Source organism: Pogona vitticeps, chromosome 2, assembly GCF_051106095.1.
Source record: "Pogona vitticeps strain Pit_001003342236 chromosome 2, PviZW2.1, whole genome shotgun sequence".
Lineage (NCBI taxonomy): Eukaryota > Metazoa > Chordata > Lepidosauria > Squamata > Agamidae > Pogona > Pogona vitticeps.
In genome coordinates, this window is record NC_135784.1 from 115,574,428 (window position 1) to 115,599,148 (window position 24,721).

A 24,721-nucleotide genomic window follows, 5' to 3' on the forward strand; every position below is an offset into this window, starting at 1 on the left:
GAAGGATACAGGGTTCCACTGGCATAAGATATAGTCCAACAGGAAGAAGAGAGGGGATGATTTTGTTATGGGACCAAACTATGTATATTTGTGGGGCATTTTAGTTCAAAGGTATTGCTATCAAGACATGGAAAAGCATGAGCCAAAACAGAGTCCTGAAGATATAAAACCCACAGCTGCCCTGGCTACCTCACCCTCCCTTAAGTGATGATTTTAAGAAGACTCAGCCTCGCCTGCTTTGGGACTTTCCTGGAAAAGGAGGTACACAGTGAGTCTCCTTACACACTACACTCCTCAGCAAGAGTGTTGGGGAAGAGGATGCAGAACAAGGGTCTTTCTCTCATGGCTTCTTTCCCTGCAGGATTGCTAGGAAGTGGAGTAAAGCTGAAGTCTTCCCCTCCTTTCAATGATCTTTACCTCCTACCCAGCAATCTTGAGTTTCCCTCCAACCAAGTAATCTGAATCATGTGCCCTGTATTTGGAAAGGTTACAGTCTCACCTCTCTTCCACTAATCTCAATCAAGATTGTTGAAGAGGATAGCAAGGAGAAAGCCTTTTGAAACCATTTGGCTTCAAAATGTGGCACAGTGTTTGCATAGATACACATGAATCTGTGGTCCTCAACCACACAGTCAACAGCCTATGCAGACCTCAGTGGCAAAAAGGTTGCTCTTCACACATATTTGCTAGGAATCTGAACTGAGTCATTGTCCTCTGTCTGATTAACATGTCTGATTCAAACCCAGAATTTTATTTTTAACTTGCATTGAATATGGGCTATTTTGTGACCTCATGAGAATTCTGATCTCTTGAAGGTTAGCAGTAGGGTTACTGCTGTGATTAGAGTTAGTGGATGGATCTAATGTGTATTTCTGGTATTTTCTGAACCCACTGAAAATTCCAAACCATAATGAACATTCAGGTCTAACAAAGTGACAGCCAGAGAATGTAAATTAAGTTTATTTGAATCATGGTTTACTGAAAAACTGCATGGAACATTTCTCCCATCGATCTCAATTTATTTATTTATTTATTTGATTTATACCCCGCCTATCTGGTCCAAAAGGACCACTCAATACATTTCATTGTGTGGGAGAAAAATCTGCCCCCATGGCAAAAAGCAATATATACTATGGGCTAGTGTGTCCCAAGTGTTCTGTCAGGAAACAAACAAATGAACTTGGCAAGACTGCTTGCAATTCTTGTGGTAACCATTTCGTAGAATGTCTCCATTGCAGGTCTATGTCTCTGTACGTTTTGCAACAAAACATGCCTGTTTTAAATGTCTTGTCTTGGTGTGTAAAGGTTGAAAACAGAGAGCTTCTACACTGAACATCAACACCTGAGGGGAAATATGCCTTTGTTCAATAATTAAGAAGTAAAGATTTGAATCACATTTTCAAATAATTGATTTAACATTCTTGCCTTTTTATTTGTTATGTTAATAAACTCCAGCAAAAAATGTCCCAGATTATAGGAATGTATAGAAATGTGACCAAAGCCAAAGCAGAAGTAGGGATGGGGTGAAAATAAGAGGTAGATGAGCTGCCATTTTCAAATGCCCGTTGGTTCATGCTGAGTAGGTCAAAAGACTTGGGTGGTTTTGTCATTTTAAAAACCCTGCTCCCAACAGGAAAGAACTGGCTACTTCACCTCTAGGCTGGAGTACCTGGCAAGTCAATCCTGAGGTGTTACAGGGGAATGGAGGTGTTTCAGATTCAGGGCATCCCAAGCTGCTTCCACTCTGCCTCCAGAATAACTTATTTTTGGAGCCTAGTGCTTGCCATACACAGAAACAATTCTCCAGTGTAGTCATGTTATCACAAATCAGCCGAGTTCTTCATTAGGGGTTTCCGTGTCAGCAGCATCTCGTTCCCTGGGATTTGAAGGCCAAAATTTGAAACCAGGACATACCTTTCTAGCAGGGAAGGACTGAGAGAGAATGGAACTGTCCCAGAGGCCTGTTGGTAGGGAGTGGAACAGCTGCTGAACCAGACCACTGTAAAAACTGACATGAGGGGGAATCTGAGGAAATGGGGCCCAAATTCAGATTATGGCAAACTGGAGCCATGAAAACAGATACCCATACCCACAATCTTACCAGTGGCAAAATGCATTCAGCAGCTGCATCAATTATTGTTATTGCCATTAAAACTCATATCCTGCATGGGTCACTTTTTAGGTTGTGGTCACACCAGCAAAATGTTTCTGAGTTTGTTGTTGTTTAGTCGTTAAGTCGTATCCAAATCTTCGTGATCCCATGGACCACAACAAGCCAGGCCCTCCTGTCTTCCTGTCACGTTTTCAGGGGATACAGCAGGCGAAAGTCCAATAAGTCAGTCCAAAGTCAGGAGATACAAAAAAGATGCCAAACTGTCAAAGCCAACACAAAAAACCATAGTCAGAAGTCTGAGTCCAAAGCCAAAGCTCAAGAGAGCAAGGTCCAAGATAAGCAGGAGTGTGGGTGAGAGCCAGAGAACTGACTTGTTGCTTCTACAGGCTTCCAAGATTTTGGGTACAGATTATATAGCAGCAACAGTCATCTAATTTCTAGAAAACACTCAATACTGCTAAAACTCAAGGCTGGTCAACATGAGGTTCCTGTGAGAAGCATTCATGTGAGTCCCTACTGAAGCTTGTCCCTCATTCTGGCTAGTGGGGGAGGAGAATCTGGCGGTGATTCAGCTCTCCATGATTCTAATTACCCAGCATTTTTCTCAGCTGTAATTAACTCCTCAGATTCCAGATCTTTGGCTGAACTCATGACAGTTCCACTGCCTCCCGGAGTTTGGTCAAATTCGTGTTGGTAGCTTCGATGGCACTGTCCAACCATTTTGTCCTCTGTCATCCCCTACTCCTCTTGCCTTCACACTTTCCCAAAATCAGGGTCTTTTATTTATTTATTTATTTATTTATTTATTTATTCATTCATTCATTCATTCATTCATTCATTCATTCATTCATTCATTCATTCATTCCATTTATACCCCGCCTATCTGGTCATATTGACCACTCCAGGTGGCTTACAACACTTCCAGGAAGTTTTCTCTTCTCATCAGATGGCCAAAGTACTGGAGTCTCAGCTTCAAGATCTGTCCTTCCAGTGAGCACTCAGGGTTGACTTCCTTCAAAATGGATAGGTTTGTTCTCTTTGCAGTCCAGGGGACTCTCAAGAGCCTCCTCCAGCACCACAGTTCAAAAGCATCAATTCTTTCACAGTCAGCATTCTTTATGGTCCAGCTCTCACTTCAACACATTGCTACTGGAAAAACCATAGCTTTGACTATGCAGACCTTTATCAGCAAGGTGATGTCTCTGCTTTTTAGGATGCTGTCTAGGTTTGTCATCACTTTCCTCCCAAGAAGTCGGCGTCTTTTATTTTTGTGGCTGCTGTCAGCATCTGCAGTGATCACTGGAGCCCAAGAAAGTAAAATCTCTCACTGCCTCCATATCTTCCCCTTCTATTTGCCAGGAGGTGATGGGGCCAGTGGCCATGATCTTATTTTTTTTTTTTTTTGATGTTGAGCTTCAGACCATTTTTGGTGCTCTCTTCTTTCACCTTCATTAAGAGGTTCTTTAATTCTTCCTCATTTTCTGCCTTCAGAGTGATATCATCTGCATATCTGAGGTTGTTAATATTTCTTCCGGCAATCTTAATTCTGGCTTGGGATTCATCCAGTCCTGTCTTTCGCACGATGCATTCTGCATATAAGTTAAATAAGCAGGGAGACAACATACAGCCGTGTCATACTCCTTTCCCAATTTTGAACCAATCAGTTGTTCCATATCCAGTTCTAACTGTTGCTTCCTGTCCCACATATAGATTTCTCAGGAGATAGATAAGGTGTTCAGGCACTCCCATTTCTTTAAGAACTTACCATGGTTTGTTGTGGTTGACACAGTCAAAGACATTTGCGTAGTCAATGAAGCAGAAGTAGACGTTTTTCTGGAACTCTCAGGCTTTCTCCATAATCCAGCACATGTTAACAATTTGGTCTCTAGTTCCTCTGCCCCTTCGAAATCCAGCTTGTACTTCTGGGAGTTCTCGGTCCAATACCACTGAAGCCTACCTTGTAGGATTTTGAGCATAACCTTGCTGGCGTGTGAAATGAATGCAATTGTACAGTACTTGGAGCATTCTTTGGCACTGCCCTTCTTTGGGATTGGGATGTAGAGTGATCTTTTCCAATCCTCTGGCCACTGCTGAATTTTCCAAACTTGCAGGCATATTGAGTCTAGCACCTTAACAGTGTCATCTTTTAAGATTTTAAATAGTTCAACTGGAATGTCATCACCTCCACTGGCCTTGTTGTTAGCCATGCTTTCTAAGGCCCACTTGACTTCATTCTCCTCTCAAGATCAGCAACCACACTATCTGGGTTGTCCAGGACATCCAGATCTTTCTGGTATAATTCTTCTGTGTATTCTTGCCACCTTGATGTCTTCTGCTTCTGTTAGGCCCCTCCCATTTTTGTCCTTTATCATGTCCATCTTTGCACAAAATTTTCCTTTCATATCTCCAATTTCCTTGAACAAATCTCTGGTTTTTCCCTTTCCTCTATATCTTTGCACTTTTCAGTTAAGAAGGCCCTCTTGGCTCTCCTTGCTATTCTTTGGAAATCTGCATTCAGTTTTCTGTAACTTTCCCTATCTCCCTTGCATTTTGTTTCCCTTCTCCTCTCTGCTATTTCTAAGGCCTCTTTGGACAGCCACTTTGCTTTCTTGCATTTCCTCTTTTTTGGGATGGTTTTTGTTGTTGCCTCCTGTACAATGTTACGAGCCTCCATCCATAGTTCTTCAGGCAATCTGTCCACCAATTCGAGTTTGTTAAATCTGTTCTTCACTTCCACTGTGTATTCATAAGGGATTTGGTTTAGATTATGCCTGACTAGCCCAGTGGTTTTTCCTACTTTCTTCAGTTTAAGCTTGAATTTTGCTATGAGAAGCTGATGATCAGAGCCACAATCAGCTCCAGGTCTTGTTTCTGCTGACTGTATAGAGCTCCATCTCTGGCTGCAGAGAATATAATCAATCTGATTTCAGTATTGCTTATCTGGTGATGTCTCTGTGCAGAGTCACCTCTTGTGTTGTTTGAAAAGAGTGTTTGTGATGACCAGCTTGTTCTCTTGACAAAACTCTATTAGCCTTTGCCCTGCTTCGTTTTGAACTCCAGGGTCAAACTTACCTTTTGTTCCTTTTATCTCCTGACTCCCTACTTTAGCATTCCAGTCCCCTAAAATGAGAAGAACATCTTTCTTTGGTGTCAGTTCTAGAAGGTGTTGTAAGTCTTCACAGAATTGATCAATTTCAGCCTCCTCAGCATCAGTGGTTGGTGAATAAACTTGGATTACTGTGATGTTGAAAGGTCTGCCTTGGATTCATATTGACATCATTCTATTATTTTAAGATTGTATCTCAGTACAGCTTTTCTCTTTTGTTGACTATGAGGGCTACTCCATTTCATCTATGGGATTCTTGCCTACAATAGTAGATATGATAATAGTCTGAATTAAATTCTCCCATTCCTTTCCATTTTAGTTCACTGACACCCAGGATGTCGATGTTTATTCTTGCCATCTCCTGTTTGACTACATCCAGCGTCCCAAGGTTCATAGATGTTACATTCCAGGTTCCTGTGCAGTATTTTTCTTTGCAACATCCGACTTTCCTTTGACTTCCAGGCATGTCTGCAGCTGAGCATCCTTTTGACTTTGGCCCAACCACTTCATTAGCTCTGGAGCTACTTGTACTTTTCCATTCTTCCTCAGTAGCATGTTGGACGCCTTCCGACCTGAAGGGCTCATCTTCCAGCATCATATCTTTTAGTCTTTTGTTTCTGTTCATGGAGTTTTCGTGGAAAAGATATTGGAGTGGCTTGCCAGTTCCTGCTCCAGGTGAACTGCATTTAGTCGGAACTCTCCACTACGACCTGCCCGTCTTGGGTGTCCCTGCACGGCATAGTCCATAGCTTCTCTGAATTACTCAAGCCCCTTTGCCAGAACAAGGCAGCAATCCATGAATGGGGTTTCTGAGTTACTCCTCATGAATTATGACCCCTTTTTTGAGTTCAGACAATGCAAGGTCATGATCGATTATTTTGTTCCCCTTCTGTGCTATATCCACATGAAATCCAGCCTACTACATTTGTTCTGTATTTCATCACACAGTACAACCGACATCCCACTGAGTGTATACTCCAAAAACGATTTGTTTCCTATGCATCTGGTGTGCTGTCCCACCTCCCTCACTTGCTGTCATTCAACTCCCTTAATTTTTTAAATTAATTTTCAAATGGGAATGTCAGCATGTTGGTACACTCCTATCAAATACGGAACATCATTTCCCCTACTGTCTTTTGACTGCCACTACAGTGCACTGTGAGTTTTCCTCCATAGAGGGTAACGAAGCACAGAAATAGAAAGACCTAGATCATTACATGGCCAGCAAGGGCATTTCCCAACACAGAGATGTATCCACACAATTTTTTTAAAAAGGGGTTGGAGGAAGGGGGGCAGAGCAAGGCACAAGAAAAGGGGATATGTCCTGCTCGAGAGTATAGATGAATGTACAGTATCTAATTCACACACAAAAAGCAGAATGGTTTAAAAAAATGTATGAACTACTATCACAGGATATATGCCACATGACCACAATGTGTGACTATACAGGAAACAGAAGACGCGAGAAAGAAGGGGAAGATTTCTTTAGTGTGACTGCAGCCTTATAGCATGTGTGAATTGTGGGGAAAACACAGCTTATGGAATGCTTCTGCCAACTCACAGGGACTTTTCTACTAGGGTTCCACTGCTGCTGCTAGGGCATATGCAACAAGAAGGCTCAAGAGTTATGAACCATAACTTACGATGCTGGTATTCCACACCCAGTCTCCTGTCTTCCCAGTCCCTTTCCTTTACTCTTAGTTTTTGGTAATGCACAAGCTCAGTGTCAATGCACAACTGCTCATCTTTGTGCCAAACCAAGGAACCTGCTGTGAATTGGGAATGGGTAGGGATGGGTGCCCAAGCTTTAAAGCTAACTCACATAATGGTCAGACTTTCCCTGCCTCTGGTGCTGCTTGTCCTGAGAGACATCTCATTGTCTGAAGACTCGGAGAGGCACAGCAGGCTCCTGAAACTTCATTGCTTAGGAACAGGGCTGCTGAACTTACAAGAGTTTACAGCCACCCACTTTTACAACAATTCCAATGTTATCTATGTTCTCTCCATCCAAAACTAATGTTTATGACTACTGTGACCAGCATTATAAACTGGTGCATTCATTTCACCAAGTGTGACAGGAAGAAAATGTAGGGAGGAGTTCACTTTCCAACTGTTGTCCAGGGACCAATCAGATTGCAGGAAGCTGTTGTATCAGAGGAGGAACTTGTCGGCCCTATCCAGGCTCCTGCCAGCCATAAATCTGAGGTTTAGTGTTGCTCTGTTCCCTAGGCTCCTCTCTGTCATGAACATCAACTGTGGCATTTGCTTCCTCATCAGTATGTTTACATCCAGTTCCAGCTGATCCAGGCAGCTCACCAATGGTGGAATAATATATTGAAAGGTTGCATATAGAGATGTGGTTTCCATGCTCCTTAATAAATGTAGTATGTTTTTTGTCTTGTTTAATATGGTTTCTCAAACAGTTGCTCCATCACTGAATTGTTTTTCCAAATAAAAACTGTGCAGGCAAGGCAGTTGAGTAGAATTAATCAGCTGTCTATGAATCCTGACTGGGTGGCAGGGGAACCCTATCTTCAAATTCACACTTGAGAGCCCAAGACATTGAAACAAAACAGGGTTTATTAACATGGACAGGGATGAACATTAGCAGGGTCTGCATTCAGTCCTTTTTCCTTGGTTCCAGTTCTCGGCACTAGCTCAAGTACTTTCAAGACTGTCTCTCGTTCCCCTGTTCCTCTCACAGGGGAAAGTCCAGTCTCTATGTGATATCTGGTTCATTTCACCAGAACCTGAGAGATAAGATTCTGTGAAATCTTGAACTCTGGCTACTGGGGCTCCTGGCAACTCCTAAGAGAGAAGGATGGAATGCCCACAATGTGGGCAGGCTTGGTGGTGGGTTTCTGACTGAGGAACAGACTGACCCTGGTTCCAACGTTTCAACTCCCCTGCTGTCTCCTGGTGTGGAAATCTCTGAGCACTTTTTCTTGTGCCAGCATCTGCTCAGGGCAGGAGTTGGCTTTCCCACCTTTCTATATTTTTTCCCAACAGAAGATATATATATATATATGATGAGATCCTATACATGACATCCCACTTTTTAATTTTTATTTATGCAGGATTTTTACTTTCCACCAATTATTTAATGAATTCCACCTTAAATAAAAAAATGATTCTTCTTGTCCCTTCAGCCTTTTAGTTAATCTATCCATTTCTGCACTTTCTAATTTTTTTTAAATGATCATATCTTCATTTGGTGGATTTTCATCTTTCCAAACCTGTGCCTGTAATAATGGAGCTGCTGTGAAAACATGTAGTATTAAATAATAGCTTTGTATATCTGCAGTATTTGATACTGTTCCTAACAAAAATATTTCCGGTTTAAAATCTGTTTCCTGTTTTGACATTTGCTTAATCCACATGTGGATTTTAGCCCAATAATTTTTTGCTTTATCACAAGTCCACCATACATGATAACAAGTTCCTTCATGATTTTTACATTTCCAACACTTGTTTGACATATTTGAGAACATTTTTGCAAGTCTAGCTGGTGACAAATGCCATCTATAAAACATTTTAAATAAATTTTCTTTGTAGGAAGTTGCTAAAGTTAATTTATAACTTATAATTTTTTGTCCAAAGTTGTTGTCATTTTTTAAATTCCATATTATAGCCAAAGTTTTTAGACTATTTTAACATTGTATCTTTAACTTCTTCTTCTTGTGTATCTGATTGCAGTAAAAATTAATACAATTTTTGAATTTGTTTTTATCAAATGTTGTATATTCTTTATAAAAAACCTTGTGCCTTCTTATCTTGATTATAAATTGATTGTATTTGCATTTGAGGCCACCATGAAAAGACTAGTCCTTGGTTCTCTAATTGAATTTTTGTCTTCAAAAGTCCCTCAGAATTCAAATGCTCATTATAAGTAGTTTTTTTTAAAAAAGTTTAGCAAATTTGGGTATGTAAACGCTTCCATTGGTAAGACCCATCTAGGTATTTTCACATATATTTTAGATTTTACTTTTCCCAAAATCCTTAAAAGAGAATTCTGTATTATATTTCTTTCAAAATATTTATGAGTTTTAGTCCTTCCGTACCATAAAAACACATGCCATCCTACTTGCAAATCGTGTCCCTCTAAGAATAGTACTCTCTTATTTTTTAGTTTTATCTATTCCCTGATCCCCACTTGTCTGGTAATATAAGTTCCAATTCGGCAAGCCAAATCCTCCTCTTTCTTTGCCGTCTTATAGTAATTTGTGTTTAATTCTCTGTTTCTTCTTCTGCCATATGAACTTTGAAACTAAGCTGTTCAATTCTTCAAAAAACTTTTTCTCTAGCTTAATTGGTAAATTCTGGAAGAGAAAGAGTAGTTTGGGGAGGATATTCATTTTAACCATTATGATTCTTCCTAGAAAGGAGAGTAGTAGTTTCTCCCACCTTTCCAAGTCTTGCTTAATCTGCGAAAGCAATTTCACATGATTATCTTCTTTCAATGAAGAACATCTTGCTGTCAAGCAAATTCCCAAATACTTTACTTTCTTTGCTATTTGAATGTTTGTATTTAAGATGAGCTGACTTTTTTGTTTTGGGGTTAATTTTTTAGTTAAGAATTTCATCTTCTCTCTATTGGTTCTTAATCCAGCTACCTCACCAAATTCTTTAAGTTGCTGAAGTAAAATTGGGGCTGATTTTAATGGGTCTTCTAAAATAAACACCAAATCATCTGTGAAAGCTTGAAGTTTATAAACTTCATCTTTATTCCTTATTCTTGTATTCCTTGATCCTGTCTAATTTCTCTGTTTAATATTTCTAATGAAAAGATGAACAGCAACAGGGAAAGTGGACAATCCTTGCTTTGTTCCTTTAGCAATCTCAATATTTCCTGCTACTTCTCCATTAACGATTATTTTTGCTCATTGATTTGTATAAATTGCCCCTATCATATTCAAGAAATTTGCTCCAAAGCCCATCATTTCAAGTTGTTTCTTCATATATTCCCAGTTTAAGTTATCAAAAGCTTTTTGCACGTCCAAAAATAGAAGAGCCATTTGTTTTTCTGGGTGTGCTTCATAATATTCTAAAATCTCTACTATAGTTCTTACCTCTGTGTTGATGGCACAGCTTTGGACCAGAGGTACCCATTTACAGGGTAAAAGAAGCCTGTCTGGTACCCACCATAAGAATCCCCTAAATGGGCCTTTCGGGACCGTATTTTTCGCTCCATAAGACGCACCTCTCCATAAGACGCACCAACTTTTTAGGAGAAGAAAACAGGGGGAAAAAATCTGTTTTCTTCTCCTAAAAATTGGTGAGCCTTATGGAGAGGTCCGTCTTATGGAACACAACCTAGGACCATTTGGAGGCTCATCCAGCCCCCCCCCCGAAGGCCATAGGGGGCAAAATCACCACCTTCTGGGGCTCCTTTGAGGCTTGGAAAGCTTCAGAAGAGCCCCAGAAAATGGCAATTTTGCCCCCTCTAGCCTGGGGGGGGGCAGGGTGAGCCTCCAAAGGGTCCTAGAGTGTGTTCCAGGACCCTTTAGAGACTCACCCTGCCCCCACCCGGGGGTCAGAGGGGGCAAAATCGCCACCTTCTGGGGCTCTTTTAAGGCTTGGGAAGCTTCAAAAGAGCCCCAGAAAGTGGCGATTTTGGCACCCCTGGACCCGTGGGGGGGGAAGCATGGCAAGGGTCCAAGGGAGCCTTCCAGACCCTTGCCACCCACCCCCCACGGGGCCAGCGCGGGCAAAATAGCGACCTTCCAGGACCTTTTGAGAAGCTTTCAAGCCTCTCAAAAGGTCCTGGGAGCTGGTGATTTTGCCCCCCCCTGGACCCGTGGGGGGGTAGAGGAAGCATGGCAAGGGTCCAAGGGAGCCTTCCAGACCCTTGCCACACTCCTTTCAAGCCTCTCAAAAGGTCCCGCGCTGGCACCATGGGGGGGTGGGGGAGCATCGCAAGGGTGCTGGAAGGCTCCCTCGGACCCTTGCGACGCTCCCCCCCACGGGGCCAGTGAGGGCGAAGTCACCACCTTCACACCATAAGACGCATGGACTTTCTACCCCCCCTTTGGAGAGAAAAAAAGTACGTCTTATGGTGCAAAAAATACGGTATATTGTTCTTCAATTGCCTTTTTGGGAGAAAACCATTTTGGTCTACATGTATAAATTGCGTAAGATATTTTAAAAGTCTTTCCACCATAATGGATGCAAATATGTTACAATCCACATTAAGAAGAGAAATCGGCCTATAGTTCCCTATTTGAATCAAATCAGCTTCTTCCTTATTAGTGTAATATTTGCCTTTGACCAAGATTTTGGAATCTTTGCTTCTTTAAGTGTTTGGTTGCAAACATTTTCGAGGTCCCACTAATTCCTCTTGAAATGTTTTATAATATTCAGCAGGGAGTCCATCTGGGCCTGGGTTTCTCTCTCTCTCTCTCTCTGTTTACTTATACTTTTCATAATTTCCAGCAATGTTATTTCTGCATTTATTATCTTTTTAGCTTCTTCAGGTAGTTTGGGAGGGTTTGCTTTTTCCAAATAGTCCTTTATCTTCTTCCTGTCTGTTGCTTGTGCTTTATAGAGGTTGGTGTAAAAGTCCACTACAGTATTATACTATGTATTTGACATTTTTGAATTTGTAAAGTGCCCTTTATATCTTTTAACCTATTTGTCTCTTTTCTCTCTGTTTCTTCGGTTTATAAGCTAGCCATCTTCCTAGCTTGTTTGCATTTTCATTTTTTTTTGTTTTATAGCTTTTATCTGTTTTATAGCTTTTATCTGTTGTACCATTTCTTCTGTATCCATAAGGTTCAATTTATGTTTCAACAAGTCCATTTCTTTTTTCACCACTTTGTTATTAGGGTTGTTTCGAAGTTCTAATTCCAGTCTTTTATGTTCTTCTTTCATGTTGTCATATCCTTGTTTTCTCTTTCCCCCCCACTTTAAATTATATATGAAATCGCAAAGCCACAGAATACCACCTTAGCTGCATCTGTAATGAAGAATGCTGTATTTTGTTTTCTTTAAAGTAATATTGCATTTCTTTACAAGAATTCATTTATCTATGAATTCTTGTTCTTTCAAAATTGCCGTGTTAAGGGTCCATCTTCCCTTTTGTTTTCTCCTTTCTTTCCAAACGATTTTAAGTGGATTATGATCCACCCATGTGCTTGTTTGTATTGTGCGTTCCCACCTTTCTAGCCTCCTTCTGTTTTTCCCACCCACGCCCAGGATGAATAGGGGACCCTGGATTTCTCCTTTAAGGACTTTCAAATGAACTAATATCCCCCCTTCTTTGTAAATGCAATCCCATATTCCTAGAGGTTCCGGCTCTTCCCAATAAGCCCCTTATCAATCCTCCCGGGCACCATCCCACTCTCCTTTTTCCACATCTCCTTCTACTCCCCTCTCTGCATGCTTTTCCTTTCTCTGGGTTTCTGTTGGTTCTTCTGAATACTTTCTTTCTCTTTCCCCAAGGCTGCTTGACTTTCCCCTTTTATACTTGTCTCTATCCCTGCTGCTTCTCCTGTAAGCCCAGGGACTACCTTCACTTCTCCTGGCTTCTTCCTTCCTTCCTTCCCTTTTGGCAGCAAGGCAGCTTTTATATCCACCCTGCACCATGAGTACAGTAACTCCTCCCTCTCCTTCCCAGGGGCGCCTTCCACTCCAACAGCAGTCATCATAGGCCTCCATTTGTAGGTCATCACCACATAGGCAGAGGTGCATTCCATCTTGATGCCCTGTCTTGGAATCCCTGCAGTTGGTTCCCTGAACCAGCTTTGTTGGGTGGGTCCTGGGTTGGAGCTCAATGGACCACCTACAGCAGCATCTCTGTCTCTGTCCCCCTTAAAACAACAGCAACAACAAATCACAACAACCTGATCTTTTCCCATCCTAAGATTTAAAAAATAAGAACATGTACCCGACTGTGCATGTGACTTTCATACTTCTTCTTCTTTTTTTTTTTTACTTGCATACAATTATTAATAATTATGCTGTGCCATCTAGTAGATTTCAAATAATGGTGATCCTTTACAGAATTTTCTATGTATACAATGTTGGCGTTTTATTTGCAACCTCATATGTTATCTATAGTTTATATGACTGGAATTTACTTTTCTGGGTGAGGTGATTCTTTATGCAGCACCAACCAAGCTTTCCTTTCAGCCTTTGATTTCAAAAGAGAGCCCTGACTCTCCGCTGAGTGTTCTTTTTCCCCCTCTCTCCTTGGCTGGTGGTAGTTGTTTGCTGTTGATTTGTACAGTTAGTTGCTAAGTAAGTGCACAATAAAGAAAACAGCACACAAGTCTGTAATTTCAAACCACTATAAGTGAAGAAACGTTTTTAATTCTTTCTCCTACAAATGTCTGAGTGAGTTACTGTAGACTTTACATACCCATTAATGAGTAAAAGGTGGATTCTGGGGAACTTGTAGCTATTTTCCTCTGTGGGTCTCTGTACTTCTCCTGTATAGCAAAAAAGAATTTTATCAGAAATTCAAAACTCTGCAACATAAAAGACTTGGAATAAACTTACCTCTCCCTACTTCTTGGTACACCCTGCAAATTGCCTAAAGCTACACAGGCTAACTCTTCTTACAGAAAGTACTGAACCCCCAGCCAACTTAGTCTTCTACATTCCACCTGTAGGCTGTTCCAGGTACTAAATGTGAACTCTTTATGCACTGAGAATTCAAGCTAGACCATTTGAGGATAGGAAATAATATTTCACCTATAAGGTGTTTATTTTGTATTTACAGAACATATTATATAAATGTTCATATGTAAATTATAATGACTGCCTGAGTGGAGTTTTTAAATGGTTTGTTATGCCATATAGCATTGACTTTTTTGTATTGCTTTTTAAAACCATTTTAACGTGGTATTTGATCCTTTTTTTGTATACTTACTGTTGTTAGCTTTAAATTTTGTTTTTTAATGATGAAAGCCACCTGGGGACCTTTTAAAGGAGAAAGGTGGGATAAAAAATTTTTTTAAATACAAAACCAAAATAAATATTTTAAAACAACTCCTCAGTCACTACTGAAGGTCCAAATTGTAAGCTTACAACTTCATATTTCTGTGGATTTAGATGAATGTAATGTGTTTCCAGTTCTACTGGACCACTCAAGTTGACACTGTCTAACTACTTCATACACTTAGTTGGGCTCATATCCCCCCCCACCTCACATCAATTTGCGGCACTACTTACTGGTGTTGGGTCCCTCCTCTCAGTGACAGGGTCCCGCTGCTGCTGGGGAGGATAAACCAGCTGAGCATAGGTTCCTGGGATCAACTAGCAGACAAAGCACAGACTGGATCCGTTTGGGTGGAGGTGTAGCAGGGGTGGGGCTGGGAACCAGACATGAAAAGCAGCAACTGTCAAACTGCCTTCACCCTCAAGTCCTCCTCCACTGTGGCATTCTGTGAGAAGAATGTGTGTGTGTGTGTATCTGCATCGGCTGACACTGATCCCTTGTTACCTTTGTTGCCCGGCTGCTGTTACTCCCCTTCTGCACTTAGACATTGTAAGCTCCTCGGGGGAAGGATATGCTTTTCGCTTGAGTTGCTCTGTAAAGCACCACCTACGTTGACGGTGCCGTATCAATAACAGCAAGTCCTTGTTTCCCCTTTCAGGAAAATGAAGTGCTGAACTGGATTAGCAGGACAGTCGCATTGTGCTGAATGCATCATGCAAGCAGCTACATCTCCACTTTTAATTAATTACAGGTGCAAGGGATCATGCTTGCTGGGAATGCATTATGCTGGAAGGGATGGATTAGAAAAAGTTCCCACTGGCATCTATAGGACATTTCCCTTGATGCTCCTCGCTTTGCAGGGGGGCCCTTTCTGTTCTAATCACATATGGAAGTTAATAGGTAAGCCTGTTCTTCCCATATGCTGTATTCCCAGGGAACAACTCTCCCTGGTGCCAGAAAATGTGGTGTGCCATTCCTTGCCAAGTAGATGTCTAGTCCGGCTGTGAGGAGGAAAAAGGAGGAGGGGGATCTGAGCAGTTACCCTTGCCTTTTTCCACTGCAGCCCCAAGGCCAGGAGAGGGGTTCCTATTTCCAGGACAATGTTTTAAAATTCATGGTCTAATGCTGTTGTGCCTTGATTGCTGCAGCCTGACTCCACCACGGATATAGTCTTCTTCATGTCAAACCTGTATGCTGCAGACAGCCCATCATTAGAAGGACTGAAGGATGTCTGCTTGTCACAGCAGAAGCTTTTCTCCTGTCCCTTAGTGGTAAAATTACCTGGTTTTGTTTTATGACTGATCCCCTGGAGGTAACACAGGTTTCCTTTGCAAATATGATCAAATGCCAGATTTCTGCAGCTACCAGGAATGTTGGCAAATCTTTGGGTCTTTCTACTTTCCTCTCTTTCTTTTTTAAAAGGAACACCTCTTTAGCTACTTGAGCCACATGGTTCTTGTCATACCTAGTATCCCATAAGGACATCTGCCCACCCTGTTACAAGAATGTTATGCCCTTACCACATATTTAATAGCTATATGGTACTCTCTGTGAAAAGGCAGGACTGGTAAATGTAGCGATAAATACAAACCCAGAGGCACTAATTACATATTTGAAATTTGATTTAATTTGATGCCCCAGCAGGCAATGGGGCAGAAAGATGTTACAGTCTTCTTTGGAGAATAGTTACGTGCTTGCCTCGGGCACATGACTATCTAATGGAAAAGTGAAGCCTGGTTAAAAATGTAAAGCATTTCTACCACCAGAGGGTAGTACGAGAGTAGGGAAAAAAATAACAAAAATGTGATTTTTCTTGGAAGTTCTGAAACTTGAGAATTCTGTTTAAAAGCCTAACATGTTGGGTGGCTTTTCCCAGCGCTGCTTACTGTAGCAGTAAGTCTGGAAAACCTAGCAGTGCATGAGAAAATATGCACTTGGGCAGAGGGAAATATGGACTAAAGGCTTTTACATGTCCTTATATGTCCAGTGGGGTATTTTCTAGATCTGAAATGCTCCATGCTGCAGCTGGTGTCTACCGCTTATTTGATTTTAAAGGTACACTAGGGGTGAGACACTTTGCTGGAAGAGTACTTGGAAGAGCAGTCATTATCTCCGGGGCTTTGACTGAACAAAGGAATTACAAACAGTAAGGGCAAGAACAATCCTCAGGAACTGTCCTCTTGTATGGTGTAAAGTGTGAGACACGCCGATGGCACCATCCAAGAAGGTACATGAACATAAGGAAAGCTGCATACTGGAAGCTCATAAGCAAGCCAAGAAGGCAATAACAGCCTCTGCCGATTCATGCTCCTCAGAAACTGACAGGGGCAAAGTGCCTCTGATACTGGCATATGGGATCCTGAACGGAAGGTAGGATGTCTGTCATGACTAATAAATAACTCCCCCCTTTCTGGATCCCCCCCCCCTTCATAGTTGTCCATCTTGGCAGCAATCTCTACATGCACTAGAAAATCTCACAGTCTAATGATGCGCTGTGGGGAAAACTGCCTTCTTTTATCTGTCCTGAATCTTCCAAATAGTAAAAAAGAGTGATAAAGAATTGTGGTTACAGGCAGCTTTTAAAAAGCCGTGTAATCCCCTGCTGCCTGATAAAATAATCTATGTTAATGAATGCTTTGCTCTGTAAAATCATTTATGGTAAACACACAGCTCTACCCTTGTTGCTGTCTCGTGCTAACTTCGAACTTCATTTGCCATGAACTTTTGATCCCCTGCCAGACATGAACCCATGTCAAGGTCTCTGCTGAAAATCTCCGTGACTCTCAGAGTAAGATCACCACCTTGAAGTGCAGTGGGGAAATTCAGGGAAGTGCATCTCTATCAAAATTCAAGTGCTTTATCATAGGTCAACTTAACCCTTTTCAGCTTTGTTTCCTCAGTTGGCTAAATGCATTTGGCTGCCTGAGGTGAAGGACAAGATGGCGTACTCCCTCATTTCATGTGCAGAAGCCTATTGGACTGGTGACTGAAACTCGTTTCAATGGTTGTCTCAGGGCAACTAATGCCTGGCGTAAAAGAGACACAGATCAAGTTGCGTGGCAGATGCGTTTCTATCCTCCAGCAGAGAGGAATCACTATTTAGTTCAAGTGGGACAGTCCTAGGGATTACCACTGTTACCCTTACCACAACTTCAGTGTCTGTTGTCTCAGATCTCCTGAACTGGAGCACCCTTGCTTTACACATTTGTCTGAAAATCCCAGGAGCAGGCTTTTGGACATGTGGAGAATTAACAAACCATCAGCTGAGGTAAACTGAAAAATACAAGAGGTCAGTCTTGACTAGAAGTGTCTCCTCGGGCCCAGAAATCCTTCTCTGCACAAGGGCTGCATGTGATGATGACCAATCCTTTGACTATTCTTACCCAGCACACTAACATCATGAGGAAAGACAATGCTACTATTATTCCTGATCCTACCAGTGAAGTACTGGGCCCAACACACAGTAGCACACCCAAAACTGGGAGGGGCTTTTCTCTCTGAAAGTTAGACCCACTTAAGCCCAACTGAGCAAACAAAGCCAATGGCATGCCTGACTCCACATGTGATCAGGCTGCACTCGCACAGCCCTCCTATTGCTATGCCTGCTTAGTCAAAAATAGACCCCACTGGGCTCAGGAGAACATCCAGGCAAATCCTTCAGCATTAGGCAGAGGGGTGGTAAGCAACAACAAAATGCTGGAGGCTAGCTATTCATATCGCATGACCTGCCATGAGTCCCCTGTGCTAACATACTGTAGCATAATGTTTTGAGGAACAATGAGGGATATTGTGCCATTACCAGAGTTGAAATAAGATTCAGCTGCCATTCAGTCAAAGTTCTGTAGACATGAAGTAAGGAAAGGATGTTGTCTTGTCTGCAGCATTTTGGTTAACTTGCACTGAAGTAAGTTAACCAGCAGCTGAGATCAGCGTTTCCTGAGGACATGTTCCTGGTTACGTGATCTCTTTTTTTAAAGGTTTGTATAACATGCCACAGCTACTTGCTACTAATTGACGGAATGACAGTCTGCACATCAGTGGCACGGTGGAACACATGACAAGGAACAAAACCGAGACATGTCCCAACATCTCATCTATTAGTTACAATTAGTCACAATAAGTTACGCAAACCTCATGCAAACACCAGCAGTGATCATTATTTTTCTGCCCCAGCACATTGAATTAAAGATAATTTTATATTCCAGCAGAAAATAGGACTACAGTCCTTTAGTTAAGTATGGAGGGTGATTCTTTCACTTTTTGAACTATGGAAGTGGCCCGGCAGTTCACTGTGTAACACAATAATTTTCATGGGATTCAGCACAGCCTGTCTTGTGTTTTTGGCAAAACTTGGCAAAAAACAAGTCAAGCTTATATGTAGAAACACCTCATTTTCTGTCCTTCTCAGAGCACTATGCTGACAAGCAGCAATACCAAGGAATCTTTTGAGAAGAAATCTTTATATTGGAGGAGAGATTCAGGGAGGCAACAAATACCAAGGCAAGAAATTTTTGAGAAGAAACTATACGATGAACCTCATTCAAAGTGCTGGCTCTAATCTATAAAGCTTGGGTGCAAGTTACCTCAAAGGCTGCATCTTCCTTTCTCTTCAGGCAGGCTTTTCTTGAGGGACTGGCTGCTGAGGGTTCTACCTTACTGCTTTGAATGGGTTTTGGCCTTGCTTATGGGTTGTTGCTGCTTACGTTTTGGATCCATTTGATCCTTTTAGTATTGTATAACTCACTGTTGTTAGCTTAAATCTAATTGTTGGGTCCATTGTAAAAGCAGGATGAAAATATTTTAAATAAATAAATACATTAGTAAGATGGCATGTATAAGAGGTCAGATCTGTTAGATACCATCAGGAATGGGAAACGTGAAACCAGGCAATTCAATGGCGAACGAAAGGCATTCTGCTCATGCTCAGAGGCTCTCTTTCCTTTACCTCTTTGCTTCAATACCTTGATGCCACAATACACGCGCTCGTCTTCCACGTTCCACCACCCGTCCCGTCCCTGATCTGTGGCACTCCTGTCAACCCGGGTTGGAACAAGCCACTCTGCCAGTACCGATGCCGCGACGAAGGCGCGCCTACCCCACGCGGGCGCTTCGGCCCGGCCCGGCGGCCCCGCCCCTCCCCTCGGCCTCCGCGAGCAGCCTTCCCCAAACTTTTTGCCTTACCTTCCCTGCCAAAGTTCCGAAGTTTGATGACGTCAGCGGCAGGGCGGCCAATCGGCGCCGAAGGTGTTATTTTGGGGAGGGGAGGGGGCGGCTCCCGGGGCTCCGGCGCCCGCCCGCTTCGCCTTGCCCAGTCCATGGAGAGGCGGCCGGCGGCGAGCGCCCCTGGGTCCTTCCTCGCGCCGTTCTCGGGATCTGGGTGCCGTTGCTGCCGCTGCCGCCACCTCTTTCACCTCCTCCTCCTCCGGGGGGGCCATGCTGGGCTGCCTCCCGAGGCTGGGGCTGCCCGAGTGAGCGCTCGGGCTGTGGAGGTCCTCCAGCCTTTTCTGCCGCCGAGCTCTCGGTCGGTCACCTGGAGAGGCGACGCCGGGCAGGTTGCGCGCCTGCGGATGCGGAGCCCGCGGCGGGACAGGTCGGGCCAGTTCTTGCTCCAGGCCGCTTTGCCTGAGCTTTGAGGCGCCAAGCGGAGACCCGCCCGGGGAATCGGAGCCCGATGCCTGCCGCGGCGGCCGGGCGCTTCCCCCGGGGGTGCTGAGACCGCGGCGCGCTTTCCCCCGCCGCCGGCTGCCTGCCTGCCTGCCTCGGGAGACGATCGGGTCTTGCGCGCCCGCTCCCCCGCGTCCTGCACTTCGGAGGAGGGAAAGACGACCATGCCGGCCGGCCGGGGGTCGAGACCGGGGCGCCTGCGGCTCCTCTTGGGGGTGTGCAGCCTCCTCGCTCTGTGGCTGCCGACGGAAGGATGCCCCAGCAAATGTACCTGCTCCGGCTCCAACGTGGATTGCCACGGGCTGGGACTCAAAACGGTGCCCCGAGGCATTCCCAGGAATGCGGAGAGACTGTGAGTACCGCCGGCCAGGGGGTGGGGGTGTCGCCGAGGAAACTTTCCCGATGGGGCAGGCAGGGTGGCGGGGAGGTAGCGGCGAGCGCGGCTTCTGGAGCGGGGCTCGGGGGGGGGCTCTAGAGGGAGGATCGCCTCCCTGGTCCGCTTCACTGGGTGGAAGTTGAGGCGACGGGTCTGGGGGTGGGGATGGAGGGGTTCCCCGTCGGGGAGCGTCGGGCACGGGGCTGCTCCTCTCAACTCCCCGGCGAGGCGCCGAGCCAAAAGCGCACGCCGGGAAGAGAGAGAGAGAGAGACGGCTTCAGAAGGAGCCTTTGTGTGCTCCAAAACTTGCGCAGCAGCTTCGGCGTTGTGCGTAAATCTTAAGGAAGGGAAAGAGAGGGAAGTGATGGGGGGGGGAGGAGGAGAGAGGAGGAAACCCCGCACATGCAACAAGTATGTTTGGCATTTTTCCACATGATGCTCCCTGGAATGCCTCGCGAGGCCGGAGGGCTCACGTCTCTCTCTCTTCCCCCCCCCCCCCGTGTGCGCGCTCCCTCCCTCTCTTCCTCGGCGCGCGTCCTCTCCCGGGGCATCCGCGGGGGGGGGGGGCGGTGGCCGCCCCGGTTGCCTTTGCCCCAGGCGGCGGGGAGGGCGCTTTGGGGCTGGGCCGCGCTTCCCCTCCGCTTGCGTGGCTCCCGGGCACCAACTGGATGGAGCAAGCCCAGCTCCTGCGGTCTCCGCGCAGCTGGCTGTCCAGGAGAGCGTCTGGCTACTCGAGGAAACCGAACATAAGGGGATTTAGGAGGCTGCCCAGTTTTTCCCCTTTCCCCGGGGTTTGCTGATTGATGGGGAAAATGAGAGAAAGGGCCAGCTCCTACTTCTGGATCGAACCTGTGGTCGGCTTTCATTCGGCATTCCGTGGGTTTATGAGCCCTGCAAGGGCTCCCTAAATGAGAAAGGACCAGTGCTGTTTCTGCAAAAGTCAGGATTAACTGATTCCTTGTGGCATAAACTTTCCCACAGCGAGGACACTTATCTGATGCATCTGGTGGCAGAGGTCTGTCCTCAGTGCACAAGGAAACAAGCTCTTTAAAAATCTAAATAGTGGAGCTAGCAATTCTTAAAAAGCAGGGACATCTCACTACAAAATAGATCTTACCACGCAGAAGAACAAACCAAAACACTGGCGCTCTCTGTGTTACCTGCCCATACTGTTATTGGCCAGCAAAAGATAACCATTTATGCAGCAATGCATATTACCTGTCACAAAGTTTCCAAGGCATCCAAAACTCTGTTATTATGCCCAACATGGACTTGGTGGGCTTGGTCCATAATCCCGTTTACTGCTTTCTACTCTTGTCCTAAGTGTGGAAGCCAAGGCTTACCCGATTGCTTCTACATACTAGTCCTTACACCCAATGTTACCTCTCAATTTCACTCCTTTAATCTAGCTAAAGCTTTAACAGAAAGTCCTTGGAAAGAAAAATCAGATAACTACACAGGTCCATTATGACAAAATCCCTAAGTTCGGTAAACTACTCACTTATCCTTAATTACGATGTATATTTGGAGCAGCTCATATTCCTGCTTCTATGAAAAACACTGGTGGGTCTTAGTAAAAGTATTGTTTTACTGTCCCTGTGAAATCTTTAGATGCAAGTTCCATTGGAAATTAACTGGAATTACTTCCAAGTACATGTGCTTAGAACTGCAGTGTCAGTTACCACAATAGGTATGGCCATCCATATCTGATTGCCGAAGTCGTATAACATAAAATACACGGCGCGGTTCATTATGCAGCTGGAGGCACGCAGAGCTGAACACTTGAGACCCTCTTCCTACGGTTTCACTGTTTGGAGCCAGTAATAACTGAACTGAAGTGTGGATCAAAGAGTTCTTGTTTACATGGTGGTGGCGGAGGTTTTTGAAAACTTAATATGTAGATAGCATTTTAAGGAAAATGTAGTCTGAAATTCCTTAATAGCGTATGCTGTAACTGTGCACACACATGTAAACTGAAATGAGAGTGAACCCCCAGCTCCAAATTTGGTGGGGGGGGGGACTGTCGTTAGGCTATTGTAACAAAACCAACAGATTATTATGGCGCCTGAAAGATGTAACAGCTTTCATGTGGTGTAAGTTTTTTTGGAAGTTACAGCTTGTTTCACTCCGATGGGGAACCAAAATCCATAAAATTTCATGCCAAATAATTCTTGATTGTTCTTCAGGTATTTAGTACTAGATGTTAAACTTCCAGCTACATGGACATTTCATCCATTCGGAATGCTTATGAAAATTGTGTTCTCACATTGATACCAGGATCTTTTTCACCCCTTAGCACTCTCACTTAGAAATCTGAATTTAAATAAGCAATAGAATCCTAACAATACCTAATCAATGAACACAAACATATTCACTATTTTGATAGTTCACCCAACATTTTATGTGCTTCCTGGTGACATATTTTCTGGGTCCCCCATAACTTCAAAGTTTATGGATATGGTTCTTAGCTCTAAGCCAAACGGTTATTCATGTGGCCTAAAGTTCCCAGAATCCTCTAACGCTAAAAAGGACACTGGCCATGCCAACTGGGAAGCTTTTGGGGGGGGGTACAGTTCTAACATTTAAACATTTCCCATAAGCTGTGATCTAGGCATCCAGGCTAAAGTCACAAATATTTTTAGGACAATATGACCTTAGAGCCATAACCACCCATGACCAGGACAGATGGGGCATCCTCCTGCCCTGGTCCATGAGCGACCCATGCCTTGGGTAAAGTTTTTCTTCAGGAAGAGTGAGAAGGAAATACCTTTTGCAAGCAACTCTCTGGAGTGCTGTCTTCCTCACCCATCTGATAAAAATCAAACCAAGACATAATTAACTGGCCTCTGCTTCTCAGTTCTTTTTTCATTTGCCTGCTGGAAGTGCTAGTGGTTGGCTGCTTGGTGCTTTGATGAAAGTGTTGTTTGTTTCAGTGGCGTGACAAACCATGTTATGTGTGTTTATGTTGATTCATGGTGTAATAATTGAAACAGCAGCAATTCTCAGAGGGTTATGACTTTGGAAGACTTGATGGCTTTGTAGAGCACTCTTGGGAAACAAAGTATTGTTTGTAATCAGTGAGATTACTCTTAAGATAGTATGTTATGATTTACTTGTACCGTATGCACTATTTAGTTATTTGCTGCTGAACTATCCGTTACTTTTCTATGGCCCTGGGACCTTTAAATCAATTGTCGTCTATTTCTTAAAGTACCTAATTCCTCACAAGTTTCCTATTCAATCCTAGAGGTAGACTGCTTGCATTACCTGATCAGTGGGATTGAAGTTACTAAATTCCATAGTTTTTTTCAGCCTAAGCAATATTAATACACACATATTTTGGAGTAAGCCCTGTTGCAAACAATAGGTAGTGAGTAAAAAGTCTAAAAATTGGGCTGTAGATAAATTATTACCAAGAGAGAAAAACAGTACAAGCCTTAAATTTGTACGGTCAACTCCTTGGTGTGCAAACATAAAGCAGTCCATAGTTTGCTAGTGAGAGACATGGGAAAGCAAAACGTGGTCATGTTTCAAATAATTGCTCAGGTGAAAAGTTCTGCAGGGCCTGGAATTGACCAACAAAATAGGAATGACTTACTGCAAAAACTTAATATGAGCTGACTTTTTACTGTTCTGTCTGCTCCCCATGCATATAAGAGTCTGTGTTGCAAATCACATTTCAGAAGCCAGGTATCATTATGATCCTGTTTTTTCCCCTAACTAAAGCATTTATTTTAAACACATATGCTGGATTTAGACTTGCCTGAACTTCATTAAATGATATGCATAGTTGCATCAAACTCTGGTAAAACTTCCAGTTTAGCTTGCTGCTTATTGTTAAAGTACGTACAGTAATTGATCCTCAACTAGAAATTGACGCTGATTAGACTATGAACCTATGGATGCGTATTTTGGAGGAAGTCCCATTGTCCTTAGTGGGACTTGCCAAATCTGCAACCATGCGTGAGAACCTTTTTTAAAAAAAACTACATATAGCTATGAGGCAAATATCTAGAGAAACTGAGTGTGCTCAGAGGAGATTTAACATCCTTAACTGCCAGCACTGAAGCAAATTCCCCAGATACTGTTTAGGAAAAGGATAACATTTAAGGCCTTATTTATTTAACATATTTTTATCCTGCCTTTGTCTTTAAAAAGAATCCAAGGCAGACTTCATGACTATTTTTTGCCCCTATTAAACAACAAAATTAAGATGGGTATGTTTATTTGGCAGAAAAATTAAGGTGGGTATGTTTATTTGGCAGAAGACAGCTGAATCTGGAAGTTACTTTTTACTCAAGTGTTTTTGAAAAATGAAGCAGAGGCTTAAAACTTTTATGTTATGCTTGCACTTAAACCTTGCCCCCCTCCTTATGACATCTGTATTTGTGGCAGAGATCCATTTCGTTTCCCTATCTTCTGTACTACTACTAAAGCAAACATTTGTTAAGTCTGAAAGCAGATGTCACCCTTGAAACGTGAGGTCTTCATTGATAAGTGTGTGTCTTTCCACCTATTTTG

At 43.3% G+C, this 24,721-nt stretch overlaps 1 protein-coding gene and 1 long non-coding RNA gene across 4 annotated transcripts in view; one reads left to right on the top strand and one right to left on the bottom strand.

Moving 5' to 3' along the window:
- The window catches only part of LOC144586861 (uncharacterized), a 28,581-nt gene extending 8,989 nt beyond the window's left edge, over positions 1-19,592 (bottom strand). Inside the window, exons 1-2 of one of the 3 annotated variants that reach the window (XR_013541928.1) lie at positions 19,342-19,592; positions 13,579-13,648 (exon numbers count right to left, since the gene is read on the bottom strand). This is a non-coding gene — a long non-coding RNA (uncharacterized LOC144586861). Of the gene's footprint in view, positions 1-13,578; positions 13,649-14,393; positions 14,522-19,341 lie in introns of those variants that run through there. The other 2 variants (XR_013541929.1, XR_013541930.1) reach the window with 2 other exon arrangements.
- Positions 19,593-19,864: 272 nt separating this feature from the next.
- SLIT3 (slit guidance ligand 3) overlaps positions 19,865-24,721 on the top strand; it is a 595,328-nt gene continuing 590,471 nt past the window's right edge. Inside the window, exon 1 of the mRNA XM_020780501.3 lies at positions 19,865-20,176. Coding sequence (XP_020636160.3) covers positions 19,989-20,176 — 188 coding nt within the window. The 5' untranslated portion in view covers positions 19,865-19,988. The remainder of the gene's footprint in view (positions 20,177-24,721) is intronic.